General features: G+C 42.0%; 1 protein-coding gene across 1 annotated transcript in view; it reads right to left on the bottom strand.

Moving 5' to 3' along the window:
• HUWE1 (HECT, UBA and WWE domain containing E3 ubiquitin protein ligase 1) overlaps positions 1-24,852 on the bottom strand; it is a 689,948-nt gene that overhangs the window by 413,318 nt on the left and 251,778 nt on the right. The window contains exon 23 of the mRNA XM_053695471.1: positions 17,671-17,804. Within this exon, the coding sequence (XP_053551446.1) occupies positions 17,671-17,804 (134 nt within the window). The remainder of the gene's footprint in view (positions 1-17,670; positions 17,805-24,852) is intronic.

Genomic DNA, 24,852 nt, shown 5'->3' with positions numbered 1-24,852 from the left:
CCTCCTGTGACGAAAGGCAAAGAATGACTGGGGAATGAGGGGAGTGGGGGAAGTATTAGCTGGGGTGTGTCTGCCTCCTCCTGGTGGTCAGGCCAAAAGTAATGAATGAAGCTGTGGACTCTCCTCCCCTTTATATTGAAAGAACAACTATCCTCTATGGGAATAGTGGTCCTCTTAGCCAAAGTGGAAATAGCCCCTTCCACCTTAGGAACCGTCTACCACGACACCTTAATGGAGTCAGCTATTGGAAACATTTTATTAAAAATTGGAGATGGAGAAAAAAAATATATAATAATAATCTCTGTAGCATGGTCTGGTACAGGGAATACCTCCACCGCAGAGGGAACATCAAAGGACTTGTTCAGTTTACTAGACTTCTTAGGGTTGACTACGACAGTCGTATCGGAGTCATCCAAGGTAGCCAAAACCTCTTTAACAGGCGGAGGTGTTCCAGCTTAAATCTGAAGGATACAACTTCAGAATCAGAGGAAGAAATTACACTGAGTCTGAGATTTCACCCTCAGACGCTACCGAAGTGTCTTCCTCCTCAGACCTCTGAGAGGAAGCACCTTGAGTATCCACAACTGGATAAGAAACCTTACTCACCGATTCTTTAAATTTCCTTTTGCGCTTTCCTTGCAGCAAGGGAAAAGAAGACAGCGCCTCAGATACCGCAGAGGATAACTGGGCTGCAATGTCTTGCAAAGAAACTCCTACCGGAGCGTGAGAGGAAACGCAGGGCACTGCATGTGTAGACTAAAAAGATTGGGGCGCTTGAGGAGAAAGCTGCGGCATATCTGCTACAGGAGACACCTGAACATTATCCGCCTTAGCGAATGATGGCTCTGTATCAAAAAGTCAATCCCAAAGTTCTTTCAATACATTAACAAAAAGGGACTGGTGGTTCTACCTGTGAGTCAAAACACAGGCTACATGTAGCATTCTGCAAGGCTTTTTGAGCCATCTTTTACCCAATAAAAGAGAAAAATAAAAACTGCTTTTTATATCACCTTGAAATATTATTCACAGGAAAAAAACGATACTGCCCCTATAATTTTTAATTTTGTACAAGTAAAAATGGAGCAGCGGTCCTTATAACAAACCGAGGCACCCTCTACATCTCCGCTATATTGCCGAGGTGCCTACCTTCCTGCTGACCGAAGTCAATTGTAATCTGCAAACAATCCAGTTTTCATTACGGAACTGCACAATATAGTCGACTGGGAGATCTATCCTAGCAGAGCCACCGATCTGTCGTCACAACTCCGGAACTCACAGGAAGTGAGTCTGGAAAGCACGCAAAAACTATCCGCCGTCTGAAGGGAACTACATCACTATAGTCATGGGCAGTCCCGGCGGCCATTAACGTATTTAACTATATAAAAAAAACAGTACATCACATACATAGTCCTTGACCGGATCTAAACCGGAGGTAAGGACATAGACTGAACCCAAAATAAAGATTATCAATCAAACCTCATCGTCCCCAGTGCCTGCTCTATCTGCCTATACAATTAACCCTCAAACGTCCCCATGCAGCTTTAACTGCTGAAGTGCCAGATTTTGGCCATAATAAAAAATAAAAATCTTGGCACTTACCTTAATGTCAATCTGTCCGGCAGAAGGACAGCTCACCTGGTTTGAGAGGGTCATCCCTCACATGGACCTGTGGAAAAAGAACCAAGTAAGCTTACTCATGCTTTCTGAATAGGGCAGCAAAATTGTTTAAAAAGCGCCATGCGGATTATACCCCACAAATTCCCAATTGCTTAAAAGCCACCACTGCTCTACTGAAAAGACATGTGGGCTTCGGCTAGACCAAAGGAAAGCTCAGAGCAAACCTACTCTACTATAAAATAATAAAATCTTGATTGAAGAAAATTCTTATCAGACACCGATACTTCACTGCAGGCAAAGAGAATGACTGAGGTTTGAAGGAAGGGAAGTGATACTTAGCAGCTTTGTTGTGGTGCTCTTTGCCTCCTCCTGCTGGCCAGGAGTGATTTTCCCAACAGTAATTGTTGATCTGTGGACTCACCGTATCATTAGAAAGAAAATGAAAGATTGTAATGACAAAATCAGTTTCTGGGAAGTAATGAGATTCCCATTTTAATTGAAGCTTGAGTTTGCAATTATGGAGTGGCAAGGGCACCCAATAATATGGCTGTTAATATATATCATCATAACCGTTTCCCTTGATTTAATCACAGCACTGATCTAAGTACACAATTTTACACCTAATAAACAAAATTTATGCTTTCCTGATAAATTTATTTCTTTGACACAATGAGTCCACGGATCATCTAATTACTAATGGGATATATCACTCCTGCCCAGCAGGAGGCAGCAAAAAGTACCACAGCAAAGCTGTTAAATCTTCCCTCCCACCGCAGTCATTCGACCAAAGTAAAGGAGAGAAAGGAAGTAACAAGGTGCAGAGGTGTCTGAAGTTTATAACACCACCCTGTCTAAAAAAACAGGACGGGCCGTGGACTCATTGTGTCAAGAAATACATTTATCAGGTAAGCATAAAATTTGTTTTCTTTCTAATGACACGATGAGTCCACGGATCATCTTATTACTAATGGGAATCAATACCCAAGCTAGAGTACACAGATAAGGGAGGGACAAGACAGGAAACCTAAACGGAAGGTACCACTGCTTGAAGAACCTTTCTCCCAAAAGCAGCCTCAGCTGAGGCAAGTGTGTCAAATTTATAGAATTTTGAAAAAGTGTGAAGAGAGGAACAAGTTGCAGCCTTGCAAATCTGTTCCATAGAAGCTTTGCTTTTGAGGGCCCATGAGGAAGCAACAGCCCTCGTGGAATGCGCCGTAACTCTCTCTGGAGGTTGCTGTACAGCAGTTTCATAGGCAAAACGTATGATACTCTTCAGCCACAAAGAAAGAAGTATTCATAGATTTCTGTCCCTTACGTTTTTCAGAGAAAACCACAAACAAGGCAGAAGACTGCCGAAAATCCTTAGTCACTTGTAAATAAAATTTTAGTGCAGGTACCACATCCAGATTGTGCAGAAGCCATTCTTTCTGAGAAGGGTTAGGACACAAAGGAACAACAATCTCTTGATTAATTTTCCGGTCAGAAACTACTTTAGGGAGAAACCCTAATTTGGTACGTAAAACTACCTTATCCAAATGAAAAATAAGGTAAGGAGAATCATACTGGAATGCCAAGAGCTCTGACACTCTACGAGCAGATGAAATAGCAACAAGAAACAAAACTTTCCAAGATAACTTAATATCAAAGGAATGCATAGGCTCAAACAGAGCCCCTTGAAGAACCTTAAGAACTAAATTAAGACTCCAGGGAGGAGTAATTGGTTTGAACACAGGCCTGATCTTGACCAAGGCCTGACAAAAAGATTGCACGTCTGGTACGCCCACCAGACGTTTAGGTAACAAAATAGACAAGGCAGATATTTTACCCTTTAGGAAACTTGCCGATAATCCCTTCTCTAAACCTTCTTGGAGAAAGGACAGAATTCTAGGAATCCTAACTCTACTCCAAGAGTAGCCATTGGATTCACACCAATATAGATATTTACGCCATATCTTGTGGTAAATCTTTCTAGTCACAGGTTTACAAGCCTGAATCATGGTCTCTATGACCGATTCCGAAAATCCCTGCTTGGATAAAATTAAGCGTTCAATCTCCAAGCAGTCAGCTTCAGAGAAACTAGATTTGGATGAAGGAAGAGCCCTTGAAGTAGAAGGTCCTTCCTCAACAGAAGTCTCCAAGGTGGAAGAGATGACATGTCAACAAGATCTGCATACCAAATCCTGCGAGGCCATGCCGGTGCAATGAGGATCACAGACGCCCTCTCCTGCGTGATTCAAGCAATGACCCGAGGTAGAAAAGCGAACGGAGGAAATAGGTATGCAAGACTGAAAATCAAGGTACCGCCAGGGCGTCTATCAGTAAAGCCTGAGGGCCCCTGACCTCGACCCGTACCTCAGAAGATTGGCATTCTGCCGAGATGCCATGACAATCCGGCTGACCCCATTTGAGAATCAGGCTGGAAAACACTTCCGGATGGAGATCCCACTCCCGCGGGTGAAAGGTCTGTCTGCTCAGGAAGTACGCCTCCAGTTGTCCACTCCTGGGATGGGGATCGCCGACAGACAGCAATTGTGAGTCTCCACCCACTGCATTATCTTGGCTACCTCTGTCATGGCCAAGGAAATCTGCGTTCCTCCCTGATGGTTGATATAAGCCACTGAAGTTATGTTGTCCGAATGGAACTAAGGCTAACTGGGGCCAGGCCAGAAGAGCATTGAAGATTGCTCTCAGCTCCAGAATGTTTATGGGCAGAACAGACTCTGACCAAGTCCAAGTTCCCCGAGCCTTTAGAGAGCCCTAAACTGCTCCCCATCCCAGAAGGCTGGCGTCTGTTGTTACAATCACCCAAGAGGGTCTGCAAAAGCAGGTTCCCTGGGAGAGATGATCCCGAGACAACCACCAAAGAAGAGAATCCCTTGTCTCCTGCTCCAGCTGTATTCGCGGAGACAGATCCGCATAATCTACGTTCCACTGACTGAGCATGTCTAACTGCAGAGGTCTCAGGTGAAAATGGGCGAACGGGATGATGTCCATTGCCGCAACCATCAGACCGATTACCTCCATGCACTGAGCCACTGATGCCCGAGGAGAGTACTAAAGCGCTAGGCAAGAATCGAAAATCTTTGATTTCCTGACTTCTGTCAGAAAAATCTTCATTGATAAGGAATCTATTATGGTTCCCAAGAAAATTACGCTCAAATTTGGAACTAAGGAACTCTCTTCCAAATTTACCTTCCATCTGTGAGATTGCAGGAAAGATAACATTTCCATGTGGGATCTTGCTTGTTTAAAGGATGGCGCCTGGACCAGAATGTCGTCCAGATAAGGCGCCACTGCAATGCCCCGCAATCTAAGCACCGCCAACAGGGATCTCAAAACCTTTGAGAAAATTCTGGGAGCTGTGGTAAGGCCGAATGTCTAGAAATGCAAACCTTAGAAACTTGTGATGGTCCCTGTGGATGGGAACATGCAGGTACGCGTCCTTTAAATCCACGGTAGTCCTAAATTGACCCTCTTGGATCAAAGGAAGAATGGAACAAATAGTTTCCATCTTGAAGGACGGTACTCTGTGAAATTTGTTTAGATCTAAAATTGTTCTGAAGGTTCCCTCCTTTTTGGGAAACACGAACAGATTGGAATAAAACCCCAGACCCCGTTCCTGCTTCAGAACAGGAACTATCACTCCCAGGTCGGAGAGGTCCCATACACATTGTAAGAACGCCTCTCTTTTTGTCTGGTCTACAGATAATCTTGAAAGCAGAAACCTGCCCAGGGGAGGAAAGTTCTTGAACTCTAGTTTGTATCCCTGGTACACGATGTCCACCGCCCAGGGATCCTGAACATCTTGAACCCAAGCCCAAGTAAAGGAAAGTCTGCCCCCCACTAGATCCGGTCCCGGATCGGGGGCAGGCCCTTCATGCTGTCTTTGATTCAATAGCAGGCTTTTTGGATTGTTTTCCCTTGTTCCAAGACTGATTGGGTCTCCAGAAAGGTTTTGACTGTTCCTGCTTGAAAGAGGAAGTGGAAGGATTTCCCTTGAAATTTCAAAAGGAACGAAAATTACTCTGACGTCCCTTTTGTTTGTTTCTCTTATCCTGATGGAGGAAATGGCCCTTTCCTCCCGTAATGTCAGAAATTTTTTCCATCAAACCCGGTCCAAACAAGGTCTTTCCCTTGTAAGGAATCGCCAAAAGTTTAGACTTAGATGACACGTCCGCAGACCAAGGTTTTAGCCATAAATCTCGGCGGGCTAGCACAGCAAAACCCGAAATCTTTGCTCCCAGTTTAATAACCTGTAAGAAAGCATCCGTAATAAAGGAATTGGCCAACTTAAGGGCCTTTATCCTATCCTAGATATCTTCAAGGGGAGTGCCTGTCCTAATAGAATCAGACAACGCATCAAACCAGTATGCCGCCACACTAGTGACAGTAGCAATGCACACTGCAGGTTGCCATTGTAAACCCTGGTGTGCATACATCTTAAGTAACCCCTCTAATTTTTTTGTCCATAGGATCCTTAAAAGCACAACTATCCTGTCCTGTTGGCCAGAGTGGAAATTGCTCCTTCCACCTTGGGTACTGTTTGCCAAGACTCCTTAATAGAGTCCGCTATGGGAAACATCTTTTTAAATATAGGGAATGGAGAAAAAGTGATACCCGGTCTCTCCCATTCCTTAGCAATGATCTCAGTAGCTTGATCTGGTACAGGAAAAACCTCCACCAAGGAAGGTACAACAAAATATTTGCTTAGCTAACTAGATTTATTAGGATTAACTACGACCATGGTGTCGTCGTCCAATGTAGCTAAAACCTCCTTGAGTAACAGGCGGAGGTGCTCTAGCTTAAACCTGAAAGAAACAACTTCAGTATCAGCAGGAGTAATTACACTGTCAAATTTGAGATTTCACCCTCAGATGCTACCGAAGTATACTCCCTCCTCAGGCTTCTGGGAGGGGGCGTTCGAAATAACGACAACTGCATCAGTAACCTCGCTAACTGAATGTATATTTTTTTTCTCTTGCGTTTTCCCTACAACATGGGAAAAAGCAGACAACGCATCAGAAACTGCAGAAGACATGAGGGAAGCGATGTCTTGCAACGTAACTCCAGGAGGAGTCAGAGGAAGCGCAGGGCACTGCATGTGTGGGCGGTAAAAAATTTGGGACGCTTTAGAAGAAAGCTGCGGCATATATTGAACATTGTCATTAGACTCCTAAACAGCATCCGCCGTAGAGAATGTTGGCTCAGAAAAAAGTTTATCCCTATAAGATAAAGTTCTCTCAATACACGAGGAACAGAAAGGGATTGGTGGTTCCACATTGACATCAAAACAAAGAACAAATTACATTTTGCAAAGCCTCTTGGTCCATTCTGATTCACAATGGATCAAAATATCAAATAAACACATTACTGTCACTTTAAATTTTAAACCATAACTATTTTTTTATCTGCAGAAAGGAAAAACTAACTAAACGATCCTGCAGAACATCTCTACACCTCAGCTGACTCTGCTGAGGTGCCTACCTGCCCTGCTGATACCGGCTCTCACTGTCAGAAACCGGATCCGGAACTCGGCAGTAGTAAAGGAAGACTGGCTCCGGTCCTAAAAACGCACGCCTTTAGAAAAACATGTGTCACCTAAATTGAAGCTGTATTCTCTTTCCCACCGGACTAGGAAGTGAGGGAAAAATGTTGCGCAACGCAATTGCTGCCTCTCATAGCTCCGCCCATTGTGGGCGTCTTAAAGACAGTTCTCCCGGTCGGCATATTGCTTTTAAAGTTGCACCGCCGGGAGCCGTGATAACCACCTAAACCCTAGAGCCAAATATACCTCAGCCCCAGTGCCTGCATCCAAGCTGTCTGCATATTGTCTCCTCTATAGGAGAATTTATGCCAATATAAATAAAGTGCCCAAAATGTTTGAGTCCTTTATATACTCTCCCATCGTTGGTAAATAAAGTGCCCAAATTTTTTCCTGAGTTTATTGCCCCAGAAAAAATTAAGTCAGCACTTAACTCCTAAATCTGTCAGACAGCAAGGCAGCTCACAAGGTTTGAGTGGTCCTCTCCCTCACATGGGCCTGTGGAAAAAAGGATAGAAGACTGAGTAATTTTAGGGCAGCATCAGTATATGGGAGGCGCAGTGAGAATTATGTCCCACAAGTTCCCATTGCTCTAAAGCCACCACTACTCTACTGAAGAGACCGATGTGGACTACGGCTACACCCTAGGACAAAGCAGCACAATCTTGCACTACTTAAAAAATAATAAAATCTTGCTTGAAGAATCTTTTCTAACACCTAACTTTACCACTTCCTTGCTGTAACAGGCAATGAGAATGACTGGGGTGGGAGGGAAGGGAGATGATATTTAACCCCTTAACGACCGAGGACGTGCAGGGTACGTCCTCAAAAAAAAGGCAGTTAATGCCTGAGAACGTACCCTGCACGTCCTCGGTGTGGAAAGCAGCTGGAAGCGATCCTGCTCGCTTCCAGCTGCTTTCCGGTTATTGCAGTGATGCCTCGATATGGAGGCATCCTGCAATAACCCCCCTTGGCCATCCGATGCAGAGAGAGCCACTCTGTGGCCCTCTCTGCACCGGACATCGGTGGCCGGTATCGGTGGGTGGGAGCAAGTCTGGGAGGCGGGTGGGCGGCCATCGATGTGCCCAGTGGAGTGGAGGGGGGCGGGATCGGGGGCGGGAGCGCGCACGGGAGCGCGCGCGTGCACGGGGGGCGGCGGGCGGGCGCGTGCACGGGGCGGGAGCGGGAGGGAACCGCTACACTACAGAAAAATCAAGTACTTGAATTAACTTTTTGAAAGCTGTAAATAACAGCTAAAAGATGTGGAAGGGGTGGGGGGTTGATCTTGGGGGGGGGGGGGGAAGCTACACTGCAGAAAAGGGTTTTTATTTAAAAAAAAAGGCACATTATTCACTAAACTGGGTACTGGCAGACAGCTGCCAGTACCCAAGATGGCGCCCATTAAGGCAGAGGGGGAGGGTTAGAGAGCTCTTTGGTGGGGGATCAGTAAGGCTGGGGGCTAAGGGGGGATCCTACACAGCAGCATATGTAAATATGCTAAAAAAATAAAAAAAAAACCCAAATATAGCTTTTATTTTAGTACTGGCAGAGTTTCTGCCAGTACTTAAGATGGCGGGGACAATTGGGGGGTGGGGGAGGGAAGAGAGCTGTTTGGGAGAGATCAGGGGGTCTCATGTTTCAGGTGGGAGGCTGAGCTCTACACTAAAGCTAAAATTAACCCTGCAAGCTCCCTACAAGCTACATAATTAACCCCTTCACTGCTAGCCATAATACACGTGTGAAATGCAGCGGCATTTGGCGGCCTTCTAATTACCAAAAAGCAACGCCAAAGCCATATATGTCTGCTATTTCTGAACAAAGGGGATCCCAGAGAAGCATTTACAACCATTTGTGCCATAATTGCACAAGCTGTTTGTAAATGATTTCAGTGAGAAACCTAAAATTGTGAAAAATGTTATGTTTTTTTTAATTTGATCGCGTTTGGCGGTGAAATGGTGGCATGAAATATACCAAAATGGGCCTAGATCAATACTTGGGGTTGTCTACTACACTACACTAAATCTAAAATTAACCCTAGAAGCTCCCTACATGCTCCATAATTAACCCCTTCACTGCTGGGCATAATATACGTGTAGTGCGCAGTGGCATTTAGCAGCCTTCTAATTACTAAAAAGCAACGCCAAAGCCATATATGTCTGCTATTTCTGAACAAAGGGGATCCCAGAGAAGAATTTACAACCATTTAAGCCATAATTGCACAAGCTGTTTGTAAATAATTTCAGTGAGAAACCAAAAGTTTGTGAAAAAATTTGTAAAAAAGTGAACGATTTTTTGTATTTAATCGCATTTGGCGGTGAAATGGTGGCATGAAATATACCAAAATGGGCCTAGATCAATACTTTGGGATGTCTACTAAAAAAAATTATATACATGTCAATGGATATTCAAAGATTCCTGAAAGATATTAGTGTTCTAATGTAACTAGCGCTAATTTTGAAACATAATGGTTTGGAAATAGCAAAGTGCAACTTGTATTTATGGCCCTATAACTTACAAAAAAAGCAAAGAAGATGTAAACATTGGGTATTTCTAAACTCAGGACAAAATTTAGAAACTATTTAGCATGGGTGTTTTTTGGTGGTTGTAGATGTGTAACAGATTTTGGGGGTCAAAGTTAGAAAAAGTGTGTTTTTTTCAATTTTTTCCTCATATTTTATAATTTTTTTTATAGTAAATTATAAGATATGATGAAAATAATGGTATCTTTAGAAAGTCCATTTAATGGCGAGAAAAACGGTATATAATATGTGTGGGTACAGTAAATGAGTAAGATGAAAATTACAGCTAAACACAAACACTGCAAAAATGTAAAAATAGCCTTGGTCCCAAACGGACAGAAAATGGAAAAGTGCTGTGGTCATTAAGGGGTTAAAGGGATACTAACCCCACATTTTTTTCTTTCGTGATTCAGATAGAGCATGCAATTTTAAGCAACTTTCTAATTTACTCCTATTATCAATTTCTCTTTGTTCTCATATTATCTTGATTTGAAAAAGCAGTAATAAAAGGTTATGAGCCGGCCCATTTTTAGTTCAGCATCTTGGTAGAGCTTGCTGATTGGTTTGCTACATTTAGTCACAAATCAGCAAGTGCTAAGGTGCTGAACAAAAAATGGTCCGGCTCTAAAGCTTACAGTACTGCTTTTTCAAATCAAGATAGCATGACAACAAAGAAAAATTGATAATAGGAGTAAATTAGAAAGGTGCTTAAAATCTCATGCTCTATCTGAATCATGAAATAAAAAAATTGGGTTTAGTATCCCTTTAACAGCTTTGCTGTGGTGCTCTTTGCCGCCTCCTGCTGGGCATGAGTGATAAATCCCATTAGAAATTAGATAATCCGTGGACTCATTGTGTCATTAGAAAGAAACCCCTAGCTCCGATAACTTTCTAGCGCTCGAGATTGATAGTGGAGCGCTAAGAAAGCCGTAAAGTTTGCCATGAATTTTAAGCAGGAAATTGTGTTCCATATATTAACATAGGTTAACGCCCTGAAATAGACTTTACTATTTCTGATCATATGATACACAGTAATAGATCAGTGGTTACATATAACTGTATAATATCTGATACATAAGAGGTGAATTTATCCTAGGAGCACAATTGTTTTGATTTATAATTTGCCTAGTTTAAAAAGAATAGCATGTTATGTGTATTAAATAGAGGGAAAGTTATTTACTTGTTTAATTTTGTAGATAAGTATTTCATCAATACTACAATTTTACTACAGGATATATATTGTGCTAGTAGCCATAATATTTCAGGGATTCCTAGTAGATACTTTCCCAGATTTTTTTTTTTACTCCGGATTTTACATATTTTTTAAAACTTTAAGAAAGTTGAGTGTTAATCATTCTTTCCAATTTTACTAGTTGATATATATTGTGTTAATAGCCATAATATTTAAGGGATTCCTAGTAGATACTTTCACAGATTTTTTTTTTCTCACGATTTAAAAAAAAAATTAACATTAAAAAAGGGACAGTAAACAAAAAAAATCTTTCATGATTTAAATAGGGCATGTAATTTTAAACAGCTTTCCAATTTACTTTTATTACCAATTTTACTTTGTTCTCTTGGTATTCTTAGTTGAAAGCTAAATCTAGGAGGTTCATGTGCTAATTTCTTAGACCTTGAAGACTGCCTCTAATCTGAAAGCATTTTGACAATTTTTCACCACTAGAGGGAGTTAGTTCATGTGTTTCATAGATAACATTGAGCTCAGGCACGTGAAGCTCCTAGGAATCAGCACTGATTGGCTAAAAATGCAAGTCTGACAAAAGAACTGAAATAAGGGGGCAGTTTACAGAGGCATAAATACAAGGTAATCACAGAGGTAAAAAGTATATTATAACTGTGTTGGTTATGCAGAATTGGGGAATGGGTAATAAAGGGATTATCTACCTTTTTAAACAAGGAAAATTCTTGCGTTTACTGTCCCTTTAAGGTCGAGTGTTAACCATTCTTTCCGATTGAGTCTGGGAATAGAGTGCTGAAAGTGTACCCACTTTCCAATTCAAAAGTGGTTGAATTAGATACACTGCAACACTTCCAAACATAAGTATAAAACTAAATACATAAATTAATCAGCAAGTATTAAAGGGATAGTAAAGTCCAAATTAAACAACTTTCTAATTTATTTTCATCAAATGTGCTTTATTCTCTTGGTATACTTAGTTGAAAGATAAACCTAGATAGACTCATATGCTAATTTCTAAGCCCTTGAAGACCACCTCTTATCTGAATGCATTTGACAGTTTTTCACAGCTAGAGTGTGTTAGTTCTTCATGTGTTTTATATAAACATTGTGCTCATGCAAGTGGAGTTATTTAAGAGTCAGCACTAATTGCCTGAAATGTAAGTGTCAAAGCATCTGAGATGAGGCAGACTGCTGAAGCTTAGATACAAGGTAATTACAAAAGTAAAACGTATATTTCTTTTTTAAGACACAATGAGTCCACGGATGATCTTAATTACTAATGGGATATTCACCTCCTGGTCAGCAGGAGAGGGCAAAGAGCACCACAGCAAAGCTCTTAAATAGCTCCTCCCTTCCCTCCCACTCCAGTCATTCTCTTTCCCTACGTTAGTGACAGGATGTGGTAAAGTGAGGTAAGATTCATCAATCAAGAGTTTATTATTTTTAAAGTAGTGCAAGATTGTGCCGCTTTGTTCTAGGGTGTAGCCATAGTCCATATCAGTCTCTACAGTAGAGCTTTGTTTTCCTAGGACACTGACAGGAAAAGGAGCACTTTACTATTTACTATTTATTAACACTATACAAAGGGCTTATATACTTGGCACTTTATTATGGGACATAGCTCTCAGAGTCGGAGAGAACCAGACAGCGTTTTTGCAGGCACTGGGGCTGGTGGTTTCATGGCGTGTTTAATTTAAAACTACGTCATTGCAGGAGTCTTTACAGTTAGCCACGCCCACGATGGGCGGATCTCCTGTATTGTGCGCTCTCACTGCACCTTTATCTAAACTCACAGTTCAGACCGGATATGAGCTGGATGGTTTGTTCTGCCTAGAAGTGCTTGTTTTTTGACAAAAAAAGATTAAGCGTTTCTAGGTTTGGATAGCTGAAGTGGTTATTTATAGAGTCCAGATTGCTGGCTAGGAGTGAGTGTGTCTCTCCGGTCTTGCAGTAAGGTAGGCACCTCAGCAGAGCTGCTGAGGTGTAGGGGTGTCCTTTTTTTTGTTAGTATATGGTTGTTAAACACGTTTTTGCAACTCACAGTAAAAAAGTGACAAATTTAACTTTTTTTTTTGCATAAGAATTTCTTTTGTCAAAATTAAAGTTTTTATTGCCTAATTATACTATTGTGATCAGTATGGCCAAGGAAGACCTGCAAAATGTTACTTGCTCCTTGTGTTTTGATGCAAATGTGGAACCACCTATCCCTTTCTGTACCTCATGTATTGAGAGAACTATAAGTTATGGGGGGGGGGGGGAATTCCTGAACAAAACTTTTCAAAAGGAGATGTTGTCCAAGAGTCTAATGACGAGATTCAAGGTATGCCGCTGCTTTCTCCCCAAGCGTCTCAAATTTAACCGCCCGCACGAGCAGTGCCCTGCATTTCTACTCTAGCTCCAGCTGGAGTTACCTTAAAAGACATAGCTTCTCTTATGTCTTCTACAATTTCAGATGCATCGTCTGCTTTCCCAATGTTGCAGGGCAAACGTAAGAGGAAATCCAGACATTCAGTAAGTTGTTGCAATTTCGGCGGTACCCTCCCAAGGACACGAAGAGGAGGGTACTGCTGTAGTATCTGAGGGGGAAATCTCAGATTCATAAAGTGCTTTGTCTGACGGATTCGGAGGTTGTAACTTTTAGATTTGAACTAGAACACCTCCGCCTATTGCTTAGGGAGGTTTGGTTATGTTGGATGACTGACTCCAGTTGTGGTTATCCCTAAGACTAGTAAATTGGACAGATACTTTGAGGTTCCTTCTAACTCAGACGTATTTCCAGTTCCAAAGAGAGCTTCAGAGATTATTACTAAGGAATGGGAGAGACCAGGCATTCCCTTTTCTCCCTCTCCTATTTTCAAGATGTTTCCCATAGCTGACTCTTTTAGGGAGGCTTGGCAAACAGTTCTTAAGGTGGAAGGGGCCGTTTCAACCTTAGCCAAGAGAACTACTATTCCCAGAGGATAGTTGTGCATTCAAGGACCCTATGGATAAGAAGTTAGAGGGTCTACTTAAGAAGACTTATGTTCACCAGGGTCTGCAATGGCAACCAGCTACGTGCATTGCTACCATCACTAGCGTGGCGGCCTATTGGTTTGATGCACTGTCTGAGTCTCTCAATACTGAGACTTTGTTGGAAGAGATCCAGGACAGGATAAAGGCTCTGAAGCTTGCCAATGCCTTTATTACGGATGCTTCCCTTCAAATTATTAAACTGGGATCTAAGATTTCAGGTTTCTCTAGTCTAGCCCGCAGTGTTTTATGGTTGAAACCTTGGTCTGCGGATGTGTCTTCCAAGTCTAAGCTTCTGGCTATTCTTTACAAGGGGAAGACCTTGTTTGGACCTGGCCTAACTGAAATTATCTCTGATATCCCGGGAAGTAAGGGTCATCTTGTTCCTCAAGATAAGAGAAACAAACAGAAAGGACGACGGAGTAATTTTCATTCCTTTCGAAACTTCAAAGGAAATTCTTCCTCCTCTAAGCAGGAACAATCTAAACCTGCATGGAGACCTAACCAGTCTTGGACTAAGGGAAAGCAGTCCAAGAAGCCTGTTATTGAATCCAAGACAGCATGAAGGAACGGATCTAGTAGGGGGCAGACTTTCCTACTTCGCTCGGGTTTGGGTTTAGGATGTTCAGGATAACTGGGCAATACAGATTGTGTCCCAGGGATACAAACTAGAATTCAAAAGGTTTTCCTCCCAGAGGCAGGTTTCTTCTTTCAAGATTATCTGCAAACCAGACAAAGAGAGGCGTTCTTACATTGCGTAAGAGACCGCTCCACCCTGGGAGTGATTGCTCCTGTTCCAGTACTGGAACAGGGTCAGGGTTTTTATTCCAATTTGTTCGTGGTTTCCAAAAATGAGGGAACCTTCAGACCAATTTTAGACCTAAAGAGTCTAAACAAATTTCTAAGGGTTCCGTCCTTCAAGATGGAAACTATTCGTTCCATTCTTCTCTTAATCCAGGAGGGTCAATTCATGACAACTGTGAATTTAAAGGACGCGTACCTACATGTTCTTATTCACAGGGATCATAACAAGTTCCTAAGGTTTGCCTTCAAGGACAAACATTTCCAGTTTGTGGCTCTTCCTTTCGGGCTGACCACTGCTCCCAGAATTTTCACAAAGGTTCAGGGGTCACTGTTGGCGGTATTTCGGTCACAAGGCATTGGGATAGCGCCTTATCTGGACGACATCCTAGTCCAGGCGCCATCCTTTCAACAAGCAAGATCTTACACAGACATGGTGATATCTTTTCTGAGTACTCACGGGTGGAAGGTAAATTTGGAAAAAAAGTTCCTTAGTTCCAGACACAAGGGTAACCTTCTTGGAAACCATAATAGACTCCGTCTATGATGTCAGGAAATCAAAGATTATCGATACTTGCATAGTCCTTCAGTCTGCTCCTCTGCCGTCAGTGGCTCAGTGTATGGAGGTAATCGGGGCTGATGGTGGCAGCAATGGACATCATCCAGTTTGCTCGGTTTCACCTCATACCTCTGCAGTTAAGCATACTCAGACAATGGAACAGAGACTATGCAGACTCGTCTCCTCGAATAACTCTGTAACAGGAGACAAGGGACTCTTCAATGGTGGTTGTCTCTGGATCATCTCTCCCAGGTAACCTGCTTTCGCAGACCATCATGGGTGATTGTGACAACAGACGCCAGCCTTCTAGGATGGGGAGCAGTCTGGGGCTCCGTAAAGGCTAAGGGAGTTTGGACTCAGAGTCTATTCTTCCTATAAACATTCTGGAAAAGAGCGATCTACAATGCTCTCCTGGCCTGGCCATGGTCCAGTTTATCAGGTCCCAGTTGGACAACATAACTTCAGTGGCTTACATCAATCATCAGGGAGGAACGAGGAGTTCCTTAGCGATGACAGAGGTAACCAAAATAATCCAGTGGGCGGAGGTCCACTCTTGTTGCCTGTAGGCGATCCCCATCCCAGGGGTGGACAACTGGGAGGCGGATTTTCTGAGCAGGCAGACCTTTCATCCGGGGGAGTGGGAACTCCATCCGTAGGTGTTTTCCAACATGAATCTCAAGTGGGGTCAGTCTGAATTGGATCTCATGGCATCTCGACAGAATGCCAAGCTTCCAAGAAACAGGTCGAGGTCCAGGGACCCCCAGGCCGAACTGATAGATGTTCTGGCGGTTCTTTGGAACTTCAGTTTAGCATACCTATTTCCTCCGTTTGCTCTTCTTCCTCGGGTAATTGCTCAAATCAAACAGGAGAGGGCCTCAGATTCTCATAGCACCAGCCTGGCAGGATTTGGTATGCAGATCTGGTGGAGATGACATCTGCCACCTTGGAGACTTCTGTTGAGGAAGGACCTTCTGATTCAAGAGCCCTTCCTTCACCCAAATCTAGTTTTTCTGAAGCTGACTGCTTGGAGATTGAATGCTTAATTTTATCCAAGTGGGGGTTTTCTGACTGGTTCGTAGAGAGACCATGATTCAGGCTCGTAAGCCTGTAACTAGAAGGATTTACCATAAGATTTGGCGAAAATCTCTATTAGTGTGAATTCAAGGGCTACTCATGGAGTAGAGATAGGATTGGAGAAGGGTTTATCGACCCGTTCCCTAAAGGGTCAAATCTCGGCCTTATCCGTTTTGTTACACAAATGTCTGGCAGATGTCCCAGATATACAATCATTTTGTCAGGCCTTGGTCAGAATCAGGCCTGTGTTCAAACCAGTTACTCCTCCATGGAGTCTTAATTTAGTTCTCAAAGTTCTTCAAGGGGCTCTGTTTGAGCCTATGCATTCCTTAGATATTAAGTTATCTTGGAAAGTTTTATTTCTTGTTGCTATTTCTTCTGCTCAAAGAGTATCAGAGCTCTTGGCATTGCAGCATGAGTCTCTTTACCTTATTTTCCATTCAATAAGGTATTTTTTTACGTACAAAATTAGGATTTCTTCCTAAGGTTGTTTCTGATCGGAATATTAATCAGGAGATTGTTGTTCTCTCTTTGTGTCCTAATCCTCCTTCTCAGAAGGAACGACTTCTGCAGAATTTGGATGTGGTCCGTGCTTTAAAGTTTTACCTGCAGACGACTAAGGACTTTCGTCAGTCTTCCTTGTATGTGATTTTCTCAGGAACATGTAAGGGACAGAAAGCTACGGCTACTACTTTCTATTTGGCTGACGAGTATCCTACATTTTGCATATGAGACTGCTGGACATCAGCCTCCTGAGAAGGTTACAGCTCATTCCACGAGGGCTGTTGCTTCCACATGGACATTCAAAAATGAAGCTTCTGTGGAACAGATTTGCAAGGCTGCAACTTGGTCCCCTCTGCACACTTTTTCAAAATTCTACAAATTTGACACTTTTGCCTCGGCTGAGGCTGCCTTTGGGAGAAAGGTTCTTCAAGCAGTGGTGCCTTCCGTTTAGATGCCCTGTCTTGTCCCTCCCGTATCATCTGTGTACTCTAGCTTGGGTATTGGATCCCATTAGTAATTAAAATGATCCGTTGACTCATTGTGTCAAAAAAGAAATAAATTTATCAGGCAAGCATAAATTTTCTTTTCTATAACTGCGTTGGCTATGAAAAACTGGGGAATGATAAAGGGATTATCTTTTTTTAACAACAACATTTTTGGTGTTTACTATCCCTTTATTAAACTGGAAAATTGCCTTTAAAATTGTTGTAAAGAATAGTTTCCATGAAAAACATTTTGCTCCCTTCAAGGCTTTCCGTGTTTCTTTATGTAATCTGCCAAGACACTAAAACTAAAAGCAAGTAGCCCAAGCTCATACAAAATTGTGATCAAACACTTTACATACCTGTTAGGAGTACAGAGGGAAAGCAGGACCGTGCTTTCCCACACAAGAGAACAGTACAGTTGGCTCAGCTTATTCAGAACATTAAGACCCAGCTGTGAACCCCACTGATTGACAGAAATAGCACGGATCTCGCTCTGAGGAAGAGAAAAAAAGGATTAAACATTAATGCACACCTGAAAATATGGACAGAGTTTCTGTGAAGTGAATGAACCAATGGGGAAACATATGTAACCCCTAAATATGGTATCTGTAGCGAGGGAAAGAAGGCGCCAAATAGGGTGATATCACAAAAAACACATACAAAGGCAAAGTAACAAAGACTATTACTCACAAGCCGAGCGGCACTGAATCGTGCCTTCACAAGCGGACCGGGACCTCAGCGTCGCCCGGAAGACCAACCCAGGCGAAATCCAATCGATGGATTAGGAACAGGCTGCCGACAGCCAATCAGGGCTCAAAGCGGCAACACACCTTCCTTTCAAACCTACGGATCTCTACACTTCCAGCTGAGGATAGATGATACACTACAGGTGCCAGGAAATAGCTCCGATTCCTCAGCAGTGATATAGGGATTATTATTGGATAAAGGGGAGAACGAACTCCAGCAGGGTATAAAAACAAGTTTTATTAAAATGTTTTTAAAAAGCAACGCGTTTCTCGGCTACACAGCCGTTTCATCAGGCTATAATACATCTACTAAACAGCCTACTGCTTATAAACCTCCTCTATCCAATCAAAACAGTCCTAGTGCACACACCCAATTTAGTGGATTCTCTGTAACTTATTACTCTTGTTAACCCTTGAGTGCTTGGAAATAATATTATAGTGCTATCATATTAAGAGCACAACATATATAAACAAATGCATTTCAAACAAATATAATCTGTAACAATCAAATTCGTCTAATACACTAAATAGTATAAAATAAGTAAAATGAATAAAAAAAGAAAAAAACATAATTTATGCTTACCTGATAAATTCCTTTCTCCTGTAGTGTAGTCAGTCCACGGGTCATCCATTACTTATGGGATTATATCTCCTCCCTAACAGGAAGTGCAAGAGGATCACCCAAGCAGAGCTGTTATATAGCTCCTCCCCTCCACGTCATACCCAGTCATTCGACCAAAACCAAACGAGAAAGGAGAAACTATAGGGTGCAGTGGTGACTGGAGTTTAAGTTAAAATTTTTTAGACCTGCCGTAAACAACAGGGCGGGCCGTGGACTGACTACACTACAGGAGAAAGGAATTTATCAGGTAAGCATAAATTATGTTTTCTCCTGTTAAGTGTAGTCAGTCCACGGGTCATCCATTACTTATGGGATACCAATACCAAAGCTAAAAGTACACGGATGACGGGAGGGAAAGGCAGGATCTTTACACGGAAGGAACCACTGCCTGTAGAACCTTTCTCCCAAAAACAGCCTCCGAAGAAGCAAAAGTGTCAAATTTGTAAAATTTTGAAAAAGTATGAAGTGAAGACCAAGTTGCAGCCTTGCAAATCTGTTCAACAGAGGCCTCATTCTTAAAGGCCCAAGTGGAAGCCACAGCTCTAGTAGAATGAGCTGTAATCCTTTCAGGAGGCTGCTGTCCAGCAGTCTCATAAGCTAAACGTATGCTGCTACGAAGCCAAAAAGAGAGAGAGGTAGCCGAAGCTTATTGACCTCTCCTTTGTCCAGAATAAACAACAAACAGGGAAGAAGTTTGACGAAAATCCTTAGTTGCCTGCAAATAAAATTTCAGGGCACGGAAAACGTCTAGATTGTGCAGAAGTCGTTCCTTCTTTGAAGAAGGGTTAGGGTACAATGATGGAACAACAATCTCTTGATTGATATTCCTGTTAGTGACTACCTTAGGTAAGAACCCAGGTTTAGTACGCAGAACTACCTTGTCTGAATGAAAAATCAGATAAGGAGAATCACAATGTAAGGCCGATAACTCAGAGACTCTTCGAGCCGAGGAAATAGCCATTAAAAACAGAACTTTCCAAGATACCAGCTTGATATCAATGGAATGAAGGGGTTCAAACGGAACACCTTGCAGAACATTAAGAACTAAGTTTAAGCTCCACGGCGGAGCAACAGTCTTAAACACAGGCTTAATCCTAGCCAAAGCCTGACAAAAAGCCTGAACGTCTGGAACTTCTGACAGACGTTTGTGTAAAAGGATAGACAGAGCTGAGATCTGTCCCTTTAACAAACTAGCAGATAAACCCTTTTCTAAACCTTCTTGTAGAAAAGACAATATCCTAGGAATCCTAACCTTACTCCATGAGTAACACTTGGATTCGCACCAATGCAAGTATTTACGCCATATTTTATGGTAAATTTTCCTGGTAACAGGTTTCCTAGCCTGTATTAAGGTATCAATCACTGACTCCGAGAATCCCCGCTTTGATAGAATCAAGCGTTCAATCTCCATGCAGTCAGCCTCAGAGAAATTAGATTTGGATGTTTGAAAGGACCCTGAATCAAAAGGTCCTGTCTCAGAGGCAGAGACCAAGGTGGACAGGACGACAAGTCCACTAGATCTGCATACCAGGTCCTGCGTGGCCACGCAGGCGCTATTAGAATTATCAATGCTCTCTCCTGTTTGATCCTGGCAATCAATCGAGGAAGCATCGGGAAGGGTGGAAACACATAAGCCAAGTTGAAAACCCAAGGTGCTGTCAGAGCATCTATCAGTACCGCTCCCGGGTCCCTGGACCTGGATTCGTAACAAGGAAGCTTGGCGTTCTGGCGAGACGCCATGAGATCCAGATCTGGTTTGCCCCAATGCTGAAGTAGTTGGGCAAACACCTCCGGATGAAGTTCCCACTCCCCCGGATGAAAAGTCTGGCGACTTAGGAAATCCGCCTCCCAGTTCTCCACGCCTGGGATGTGGATCGCTGACAGGTGGCAAGAGTGAGACTCTGCCCAGCGAATTATCTTTGAGACTTCCATCATCGCTAGGGAACTCCTTGTCCCTCCCTGATGGTTGATGTAAGCCACAGTCGTGATGTTGTCCGACTGAAACCTGATTAACCTCAGAGTTGCTAACTGAGGCCAAGCCAGAAGGGCATTGAAAACTGCTCTTAATTCCAGAATGTTTATTGGAAGGAGTCTCTCCTCCTGAGTCCATGATCCCTGAGCCTTCAGGTAATTCCAGACAGCGCCCCAACCTATCAGGCTGGCGTCTGTTGTTACAATCGTCCAATCTGGCCTGCTGAAGGGCATCCCCCTGGACAGATGTGGCTGAGAAAGCCACCATAGAAGAGAATCTCTGGTCTCTTGATCCAGATTTAGCATAGGGGACAAATCTGAGTAATCCCCATTCCACTGACTTAGCATGCACAATTGCAGCGGTCTGAGATGCAGGCGTGCAAAAGGTACTATGTCCATTGCCGCTACCATTAAGCCGATTACCTCCATGCATTGAGCCACTGACGGGTGTTGAATGGAATGAAGGACACGGCAAGCATTTAGAAGTTTTGATAACCTGTCTTCTGTCAGGTAAATTTTCATTTCTACAGAATCTATAAGAGTCCCCAAGAAGGGAACTCTTGTGAGTGGCAATAGAGAACTCTTTTCTACGTTCACCTTCCACCCATGCAACCTTAGAAATGCCAGAACTAACTCTGTATGAGACTTGGCAGTTTGGAAACTTGACGCTTGTATCAGAATGTCGTCTAGGTACGGAGCTACCGCTATTCCTCGCGGTCTTAGTACCGCCAGAAGAGAGCCCAGAACCTTTGTAAAGATTCTTGGAGCTGTAGCTAACCCGAAGGGAAGAGCTACAAACTGGTAATGCCTGTTTAGGAAGGCAAACCTTAGATACCGGTAATGATCCTTCACAAATTTCTATTGGGCTCCACATTGGCCTTTAAACATATTGAACAAAGAGATTCATCTGTGTCAGACATGTTTAAACAAACTAGCAATGAGACTAGCAAGCTTGGAAAATACTTTTCAAATAAATTTACAAGCAATATAAAAAACGTTACTGTGCCTTTAAGAAGCACAAAAAAACTGTCACAGTTGAAATAACAATGAACCAAATTAGTTATAGCAACCAAATTTTCACAGTAAATGCATTAAGTTAGCAAAGGATTGCACCCACCAGCAAATGGATGATTAACCCCTTAGTACCCAAAAACGGATAACAATTTAATATAAACGTTTTTATCACAGTCAAAACACTCTCACAGGTCTGCTGTGAGTGATTACCTCCCTCAAAACTAGTTTTGGAGACCCCTGGGCTCTGTAGAGACGTCCTGGATCATGGAGGAAGAAATAGGAAGACTGTGACTGAATTTTTACTGCGCAATAAAGCGCTAAAATAGGCCCCTCCCACTCATCATACAACAGTGGGGAAGCTCAGTAAACTGATTTTATTCAGAAACAAACGACAGCCATGTGGTAAAAATCATGCCCATAAGTTTTATCACCAAGTACCTCAGAAAAAAACGATTAACATGCCAGTAAACGTTTTAAAAATAAAATTATGAAATGTTATTAATAAGCCTGCTGCTAGTCGCTTTCACTGCAGTGGAGGCTCAAATATAACTTAAATGTATACAGTATTTTCTTAGTGAAGTTCCATTCCCCAGAAATACCTCAGTGTAAACATACATACATATCAGCCTGATACCAGTCGCTACTACTGCATTTAAGGCTGCACTTACAATACATCGGTATTAGCAGTATTTTCTCAGTCAATTCCATTCCTTAGAAAATAATATACTGCAACATACCTCCTTGCAGGTGAACCCTGCCTGCTGTCCCCTGTTCTGAAGTTACCTCACTCCTCAGAATGGCCGAGAACAGCAAGTGGATCTTAGTTACGACCGCTAAGATCATACATAAACTCAGGTAGATTCTTCTTCTAATGCTGCCTGAGAAAAAACAACACACTCCGGTGCTGTTTAAAATAACAAACTTTTGATTGAAGAAATAAAAACTAAGTTTAACAACCACAGTCCTCTCACACGTCCTATCTATTAGTTAGGTGCAAGAGAATGACTGGGTATGACGTGGAGGGGAGGAGCTATATAGCAGCTCTGCTTGGGTGATCCTCTTGCACTTCCTGTTAGGGAGGAGATATAATCCCATAAGTAATGGATGACCCGTGGACTGACTACACTTAACAGGAGAAATTATTTACACATTACAGTATAAAATTGTAAAAATACTTTGAAGCACAGACTTCAACCCATATCAGTTCATATACCATCTATTTATGTATCATTTACAGCTCTTTGTGGGTCTAACCAATACTTCTATTGTCATTATATTTAAACAGTGAGACGGGCGCCTAATATACCTATACGTTAAAGGAACCTAAAACTGATAAATTACTATTTATATGTATAAGTCATATTTTTTAGTTGATAATAATGTTTTAATTTGTTTTGAATTGTTTTAATTTGATAGTTTTAACAACACTATACATGATGATTATTTTGGACTCCCTAAAGCCTACCCATATACATAGTTGTTTTATATACCAACCATTCCCATATCAGTCCTACGTGTGATCCATTTTATTTTCCTTACTACTACAAATTATATATTTGTGTATTCACTTGTATTGAGTAAAAATGTTACTCGACAACTGGGAGGTCCCACTTATTGGGTGCCAATTGGTATTCTCTAGAACCTTGGTTCTATATACCGAAGTCACTATAGACCAGTCTTATTGAATGATCCCTGCTGCCATTAGAATGTACTTAAAAGCTATCATTTTTTAGTCTTGAAATGCAGCAAGATCAATATTCATGTTTAGGCCTGAGGGATACAACATTTGGAGTCTGTAGATCCAAAACGTCTCCCTTTGTCTTAGCCTAAAAAAGCGGTTGTAGAAGTCAGATCTAGGGATATGTTCTATAGGTGTAATTTTCATACAATGCAGGTTCCCACTGTGTTTTAGATTACAATGTCTGGACACACTGTGTAGCTTAAAATTAGCCTTAATGTTTCTAAAGTGTTCAGACCATCTCAAACTTAGCCTTCTACAGGTGCGCCCCACATACTGGCACCCACAGATACAAGACAGAAGATAGACTACATAATTAGATGCACAAGTCATCCGGCTCCCCATTTTGTATGTTCTGGACGTTACAGTGGACTGAAAAGTGTTCACATTGTGTGTTATATACTTACACATTTTACATTTCTTATTGTGACATTTATAACTACCCTTTCTTAGTGTCCCACAAGTTGTATTATTTTTTCTAACGCTTCCTACCTTAGATAAGTTATTTCTATCTGTGTTCTTATTCTTCACTATTTTACTGGGTGCCTGAATTCTGGCACCCAGTAAAATAGTGAAGAATAAGAACACAGATAGAAATAACTTATCTAAGGTAGGAAGCGTTAGAAAAAATAATACAACTTGTGGGACACTAAGAAAGGGTAGTTATAAATGTCACAATAAGAAATGTAAAATGTGTAAGTATATAACACACAATGTGAACACTTTTCAGTCCACTGTAACGTCCAGAACATACAAAATGGGGAGCCGGATGACTTGTGCATCTAATTATGTAGTCTATCTTCTGTCTTGTATCTGTGGGTGCCAGTATGTGGGGCGCACCTGTAGAAGGCTAAGTTTGAGATGGTCTGAACACTTTAGAAACATTAAGGCTAATTTTAAGCTACACAGTGTGTCCAGACATTGTAATCTAAAACACAGTGGGAACCTGCATTGTATGAAAATTACACCTATAGAACATATCCCTAGATCTGACTTCTACAACCGCTTTTTTAGGCTAAGACAAAGGGAGACGTTTTGGATCTACAGACTCCAAACGTTGTATCCCTCAGGCCTAAACATGAATATTGATCTTGCTGCATTTCAAGACTAAAAAAATGATAGCTTTTAAGTACATTCTAATGGCAGCAGGGATCATTCAATAAGACTGGTCTATAGTGACTTCGGTATATAGAACCAAGGTTCTAGAGAATACCAATTGGCACCCAATAAGTGGGACCTCCCAGTTGTCGAGTAACATTTTTACTCAATACAAGTGAATACACAAATATATAATTTGTAGCAGTAAGGAAAATAAAATGGATCACACGTAGGACTGATATGGGAATGGTTGGTATATAAAACAACTGTATGTATATGGGTAGGCTTTAGGGAGTCCAAAATAATCATCATGTATAGTGTTGTTAAAATGATCAAATTAAAACAATTCAAA

The sequence above is a fragment of the Bombina bombina genome, chromosome 12 (assembly GCF_027579735.1).
Source record: "Bombina bombina isolate aBomBom1 chromosome 12, aBomBom1.pri, whole genome shotgun sequence".
Classification (NCBI taxonomy): domain Eukaryota; kingdom Metazoa; phylum Chordata; class Amphibia; order Anura; family Bombinatoridae; genus Bombina; species Bombina bombina.
This window is presented reverse-complemented; position numbering and strand designations above follow the sequence as displayed.